Raw genomic sequence first — 7,655 nt, 5'->3', positions numbered from 1 at the left:
TATTTTAAGTAACATAACTGCATAGGCAATGGATAGAGTTTAAAGAACTGTTGTATGGTTTACAGCAATTATACATTCCTTCAGAGTACAAAACTCAAAAAGGCTCAGTCAACCGTGGCTATAAAAGGAAGTTAGATTGTATAAGATTCAAAGGAAAGGTTTGTAAAGTGGCCAGAAATGGTAAATCCTGAGGATTAGGAGGTTTTTAGAATACAGTAAAGGAGAACCAAGGAATTAATAAGGGAACAATAGAATTAATTCCATAATACAAAACATTTTTTAATATTCATCAGACGTGGGCTTTGCTTGCTGGCCAGTATTTGTTGCCTGTCCCTAGTTGGTCTTGAGAAAGTCGTGAGCTGCCTTCTTGAACTGCTGCACTCCATCTGTTGTGGGTTGGCCCACAATGACATTAGGGGGTGATTTCCAGGATCTTGACCCAGGAACTGAAGGAATGGCAATATATTTCCAAATCAAGCTTGGTCAGTGGCTTGGAGGGGAACATGCAGGTAGTGGTCTTCCCACGTACCTTTAGCCCTTGTCCTTCTAGATGGAAATGGTTGTGGGTTTGGAAGATACTGTCTGAGGGTCTTTGGTGAATTTCTGCAGTGCATCTTGTAGATAGTCCACTCTGCCGTTACTGAGCGTTGGTGGTGGAGAGAATGGATGTTTGAGGATGCAGTGCCAATCAAGCGGGCTGCTCTGTCTGATAACGTCAGGTTTCTTGAGTGTCGTTACAGCTGCACCCAAGCAAACAAGTGGGGAGTTTTCCATCACACTCTGACTTGTGCCTTGTAAATGATTGGCAAGCTTTGGGAAGTTAGGGGGTGAGTTACTTGCTGTACTATTGTTAGCCTCTGACCTGCTGTTGTAGCCACTGTGTCTATGTGGTGAGTCCATTTGAGTTTCTGGTCAGTAGTAATCCCCAGAATGTTAAAATGAACTATTTAACTATTTTCCTGTCAGATGATTGTCTATCCTTGCTAATATTAGCCAATCATTGCTAATATATAACTCTCACTGATATAAGATCTTACCTCACATAGTAGACTTTTTATGCGACAACTTCTTGAATATCTTATGAAAATCCAAATATACTGCATTGACTAGTTCCTCTACCCTTTGCTTGTGATATCCTCAAAGACCTCCATTTAACTTTTATAATACAATTTCTGTTGATAAAGTCATGTTGATTCAACCTGATTATATTATGATTTTCAAAATGGCTGCTATTCCCTCAATAATGGATTTCAGCATTTTCCCAATAAGAGCATGAGGCTAAATGGCTTATGGTATCCTATTTTCTCCCTCCTTTCTTGAACAGAGTGTTACAATTGGAGTTTGCCAGTCTGCCAAAAGGACCTTTGCTCTAATCTGGGAAATTTTGGAAGATTACAATAATGCGTCCACTTTCCCAGGGTATGCCACCTTTTACCCTCATTATTTTCACAGTACATTTTTCCTGTCAATCGTTGTTTTAAGCTCCTTTCTTTGTTTGGTGCTTAGATTTTCTGTCATTTTTGGGATGCCCTTAGTATCTCCTGTGAAGAAGGATGACAACTATTTGTTCAGAATCTGCCAATTCCTGCTCTATGTTTCTTAGTCTCATCTTCTAAGGGATCAATATCCACTTTAGCTTTGCTATTTCTTTCTGTATGTTTGTGGAAGTTGTTTGTATTCATTTATATACTATATTTATTTATGTGACTAGGGAAGCAGATATAGTTTGATTTGCTTAAAAATCTGTTCATTCACTTTAAATTTCTAAAGTTCCCCTCACTTGAACCCTACACCTGCTGTACAGTCGAAGCTCCAGCAAATTTAGCTAAAAGCCACATCTACTGCCTTAGTTATTCAATTCACTGGGACAGTGGTCCCAGCCTGGTTTAAGTAACCACATAACAGATTCTTATTTGCCTTGTATTAGTATCAGTGCCGATGAATTAAAATCCACTTCTTCCAGGTCAATCTTTGAGCAACATTAGCAAAGATAAATAAGATTAGACAGTTGATAATTTCCTTGTTCATCATCCAGTGATTATTATCTTCGTGGTTCTGCTTTTCAAGTTGGCCTCCAGCTGCTCATTTTCCTGATGTAGAACCTCTTTATTTAAATATCACCAATTAAAATTATTACATTCCTTTTTGCTCCCCAACTGGAATGTCCCCTGTACAATATTGTTACCAGTTTGCTTACCCACTTTGCAATTACTGCTCTTATCCTTATTCTGTAAAAGCCTGTGTCTGTTGGACAAGTGTAAAGTCTGAGGCAGTCTCACTGCAACCTCTATAAACTCGCTTCGTCTCTTTGCAGTTGGATACTCCTGTTCCTAACTACAGAACAAAAATTAAGTTCGTAAGGAAGTTTGACTGCCTCCTGGAACGAAGTCCTGGTAATTTCCTCACTTCTTCACTTATCAGTGTGCCCAAAGCTCTGACTCAAGTTCAATAGTTGTGAGCTGAAGGTCCTCAAGTTGCAGACTCTTACTTTAGATGTGGTTGCAGTGAATCAGGCTGGCGCTCATCAGTTCCTATGGGCTATTGTTGTAACATTTCACCTACCGTGATTTTATTCATTCTCATTACTTCTCTTAGACCAGTTCTCGTTTTTTAGAAGACCAGAACCCAGCTCTTGCATCACAACATCAAATTATCTCACTCACAAAATTCCCAAATTAAGTATTCTGGAAAAGCTGTATTCTAACAAGCTGTTCTGTCCATTGACAAAACAAAAAACATCCTGTATTTGTACTTGAAACAATTTGAAGTAATGAGACTTGTCGCTTTATCAGCCTACGTTTGAATTTTGAGCAGGACTTGCATGCTCTGAGGGGTTGCACAGGATACTGAACACTGAGATCATCAATAACAACTCCAATTCTGATCTTAAATAGGAAGGAATGTCACAGATGAGCAGGTAGAAAATAATTAGTCTTAGGACACTGGTTGAGGACGTTTACAACAGTATCCTGGCATTGGCTTAATTAGCTTCAAACAACCACAACCATCTTCCTTTGTGATAAGTATGACTTCAAACAGTTGCAAGGTTTCCCCGATTTCCCATTGATTTCAATTTACTAAGGTATTTTGATGTTCAACTAGTCAAATGATGCCTTGTTGACTCTGACAAAGGGTATTGGTGGTATGCTTAATATATTTGTGAACTGCAAGAAATATACTCGAAAGTCCTGTAAATAACCTGAGACAAAGGTGGTGACATATGCCTCAGACAAAGCATAGATCATCCAGCTCAACAGAAAGTAGAATTTGTTTCAGGAAGCAACATATACCTGTGACAAGTGTCTAGTGAAGCACAGGCAAGGAAAAGCTGTCTAGGAATGTGCATTCCATGGGTGGGTGTAGAGTTTCCTGCATAGCCCCAAAGGCAAACTCATATAGAAATTCAAAGACACAACAGGAAATAGACAACCTACAACATCAATACTGCATTGATTGGAATTAGGTCAGCCAAGTGGATCTCTTAGAATATGAGATTCCTGATTGGGTCTGTTAACCTGATCAAATCAGTAAGTCCTGGCTGACAGATGTGAATAGGAGTGTCGGGAGTTTTGTTCAGCTAGGACAAATGTTCGGCACAACATCGTGGGCCGAAGGGCCTGTTCTGTGCTGTATTGTTCTATGTTCTATGTTCCAGGAGCTAGCTCTGAGCTAACTGGTTTAGTGTCATATATTGTGCATGTGTACTTCAAGGGTGACATGGTGATGGGATACCAGCCTTCGTGGAGTCATTTGAAGTACTTGTGTATGTAACCCTTTAAAAGCAATTTGCAATGCCCCTTACAATATCAATACTGCTACATTTTATTCAGCCGATTTGTATTAGGTGGGACTTATGTTTTTTGCATGTTGAAATTGCATCAGGGTCCTAATAACATGGATCCTAATTTATATTTATTCATGAAGTTCTCAGGCACCTCTTGCACATAAGAGAACTGTAGCTAAAGTGATGAACAACAAGCATGTATGAAAGAAAAATAATTATCTTGACATAATGTCAAATCTGCTTAACAATAGCCCCATGTGGGTGTGTGGAACTTTAAAAGCACTCTACTTTTTCCAATTTTGTTATAGTTGCAATGGATAAAGTAATGTTATGAGTGATTTATGTCAAGAAACGAAGTTATTTTAGTAACAGGAACTAAGCTTAACATCTGTGATGGGTAAGTTACTTGAGAAAATTCTGGGGAATAACGTATACATGCATTTGGAAAGACAGGGTTTGATTAGAGGTAGTCAGCATGGCTTTGTGAGTGGGATATTGTGCCTCTCAAATTTGTTAGAGTTTTTCATGAAGTGACCAGCAAGATTGACGAGGGCAGGGCGGTAGACATAGTCTATATGGATTTCATTAAGGCTTTGATTAAATTCCACATGGTAGGCTGCTCTGAAAGGTTAGATTGCATGGAATCCAGGGCAAGCTGGCAATTTGTATATAAAATTGTCTTGATGGTAGAAAGCAGAGGGTAGTAGTGGAAGGATGCTTGCCGAACTGGAGACCTGTGACTAGTGGAGTGCCTTAGGAGTTGGTGCTGGGCCCTTTACTGTTTGTTATCCATATTAATGATTTAGATGAGAATGTACAAGGCATGATTAGTAAGTTTGCTGATGATATGCAAATAGGCGGTATCGTGGACAGTGAGGAAGGTTACCAGAAATTGCAGCAGGACCTTGATCAGCTGGGGAAGTGGGCTGAGAAATGACAAACGGAGTTTATTATTGATAAGTGTGAATTCTTGCATTTTGGAAAGTCAAATCAAGGTAGGAGTTTCATGGTAGGTCCTTAAGGAGTTCAGGTTCACAGTTCTCTGAAAGCGGAGTCACTGATAGTTCAGTGAAGAAGGCTCTTGGCACACTGGCCTTCACCAGTCAGGGCACTGAGTACAGAAGTTGGGAAGTTATGTTGCAGTTATACAGGATATTGGTGAGGCCGCACTTGGAGTATTGAGTTCAGTTTTGATCACCTTGTTATAAGAAGGATGTTATTAAACTGGAAAGAATGCAGAAGAAATTTACAAGGATAGTTCCTGGACACAATGGTCAGGTTGGACAAGCTAGAACGTTTTTCCTTAGAGAGTAGGAAACGGAGGGTGATCTTACAGAGGTGTATAACATCATTAGAGGCTTAGATAGGGTGAATGCAGAGTCCTTTTGCCAGGGTTGGGGAATCCAGGACTAGAGGGCATCAGTTAAAAGTTAGAGGGGAAATAATAAAAGGGAACCTGAGGGGCAACCTTTTTACACAAAGGGTGGTACGAATATTGAATGAACTGCCAGCCAAAGTGGTTTCCGCCTGTGCAGCACGTAATGAAGCACACCGCAAATTGGAGGAGCAACACCTCATCTTCCACCTCGGCAGCCGACAGCCTGGAGGACTCAACATTGAGTTCTCCAATTTCAAATAACCTCCCTTCCCATCCCCCAACTCCCTTCCCAAACCCTCCCCCTCCCTTCCACTCCTCCCTGCCACCAACTGGATTCATCCCTCCCATTGACCAACCAGGTCATACCCTCTACCTGACTTCACCGATCCCACTTCACCGCCCTGCCCCTGCCCACCCTTCCCCCCCTCCCCCCCCTTTATCTGCAGCTCCTCCTATACCCACCCAGCCCTGAAGAAGGGTTACACCCGAAATGTCACCTTCTCCATCTCCTCAGGCTGCCTGGATTGCTGTGTTCCTCAAGCCTGTCTATAGCGGAAGTGATTGAAGTGGGTACATTAACAACATTTAAGAAGCATTTGGACAAATGTGTATATATATATATATATATATATAAAAGAAAGGATCAGAAGGATATAGGCTAAGTGCATGGAAATGGGGTGAGCAAGGATGGACAGTTTGGGGTGGAGGGTCTGTCTCCGTGCTGTATAACAACTCTATGACTGTATAACAGGTTTCCCATTACAAACTTGGAAACTCAAGTAAAAGCCAAGAAACTTAATCAGATCAGCAATATTATTTATTTAAATTTTAACAAATTATCGTAACTGTGCTTGTAAAACATTTTCAATTAATTTCAAAAATTATAGTGAGGACATTTTTTGTTTCTATATATTTGAGTTATTTTTCATCTTGTCGGTAAGCCTTTATATATTTAAAGCCCTTTATTACTGGTTACCTGTGCTAAGAAGAAAATGTCACAAATATAAAACATCATCAGCTGTAACAGACAGCTATCAGTAGTTTCCTCTTACAAGTTACTAATGCAATTCAATTAGGATGTGCAACATATTAAATTGTCAATCATTAAGAAAAATGAAGGGGTGTAAGTTACTTTGTCTTACATATTGTTCTGGAGTCAGATTGGCAATGTAACTCACAAGGACACCTTAGTTCCATTTTAATACAAATTCACACTTACCTGGCTATCATCTCATGAAAGCATTTCCTACAACATTCAGATAATTTATTACACTGGCCTAGACTGTTGAAGGTTTGGTGTTATTTTGTCCATACTGCTGAATTCAGAAGTTTAATTTCAAAGTTTTGAGACATAAAATGAAATGGAAAATAATGTATCATTTCACTGCTCTTGATTTATGAATTTGGGACAGGACAATTTATGACAACTAACAACTGGTGGAACCATAGCAGCAACATTGGTGTTATTAAAATACAGTACTGCACTTGTTACATTTTTAAACATTCTATTTGTGCCTTCAATGAAGCAACACGAATGGTTTTGCTCTAATATAAAGATGATCATGCCTCTATCAGAAAGAGTTTCTTTTCAATGTAAAATAGCTCAAACAAATGTGGTCTGAAATTATTGGAATGGAGCAGTGTGTTTTCAGATCTTATTTTCATGTGCTTGATACTCTGACTTATGTAAGGTTTACAAAAGCCTGTCCCTCTGCACTAGGATTTTTGACTAATGTTGCAAAAACATACAGACTAAATCCAATATTTTTATTTAAGCCATCACTAGAGTTTCACACAGGTTAATCTGAAGCTGTTAATATCCAGTCCTTTAGTGCTTTTTGCATGTTATTAGGCAACAGGAAATCAGTAGTAAAATAAACCTGAGTTTAACTTTTTTCTCTTGGTGATGACCCTGTACCTTCAGTAGACAATTTGACCGTATACAAAAATTGATTTTTTTAATGTACAATTAAATATCTAGGATTCTGAAGATGTGCTGGATGATCTCTGAAACAATGACTTGTATATAGAAGAGTTCAGGAACCTTGGATAGGAGTCTCTGTGCATTAAGGTATAAATCTGAAGCTGTGCATCGTCAAATGTTTGAGTTGATGGTTCAGCCATTTTTTTGTTGATAACATCACGGACCCGTGAATCAAGGCTAACCTGAATTTTAAAAAAAGAATATTTCTGTATAAATTAACATGATATACACAATGTCTAATAATTTCTAACAAACAATATTAGTTTTTCTCAGTGCAATATCATTAGTATCTATATTAACAGCAGTAGTTTAATGAAATGTTCACCCCTTTCCCCAAATTCATCCTCTGTGAATCGCTTTCTTATGATAGCTTCTGCAAGACTAATTGAGGAGACCAATTTCTGAATAAAATCGATTTTCCATGCATCCTCTTCCATTACAAGTTCAATACTATAAACACTGTCTTATATTGCAAAGGCCATATTCTGAGAGTGAACAGGTTTATTATA

The 7,655-nt window shown here is 38.9% G+C and overlaps 1 protein-coding gene across 7 annotated transcripts in view; it reads right to left on the bottom strand.

The window, feature by feature from the left end:
* Window positions 1–5,961: 5,961 nt before the first annotated feature.
* Window positions 5,962–7,655, bottom strand: part of rgs19 (regulator of G protein signaling 19) — a 101,926-nt gene continuing 100,232 nt past the window's right edge. For all 7 annotated transcript variants that reach the window (XM_072556749.1, XM_072556752.1, XM_072556746.1 and 4 more), the window contains one exon: window positions 5,962–7,328. In XM_072556749.1, coding sequence (XP_072412850.1) covers window positions 7,140–7,328 — 189 coding nt within the window. In that variant the 3' untranslated portion in view covers window positions 5,962–7,139. The remainder of the gene's footprint in view (window positions 7,329–7,655) is intronic.

The sequence above is a fragment of the Chiloscyllium punctatum genome, chromosome 37, assembly GCF_047496795.1.
Source record: "Chiloscyllium punctatum isolate Juve2018m chromosome 37, sChiPun1.3, whole genome shotgun sequence".
Lineage (NCBI taxonomy): Eukaryota > Metazoa > Chordata > Chondrichthyes > Orectolobiformes > Hemiscylliidae > Chiloscyllium > Chiloscyllium punctatum.
The sequence above is the reverse complement of the archived record's forward strand: the minus strand, read 5'-3'. Positions and strand labels throughout refer to the sequence as shown.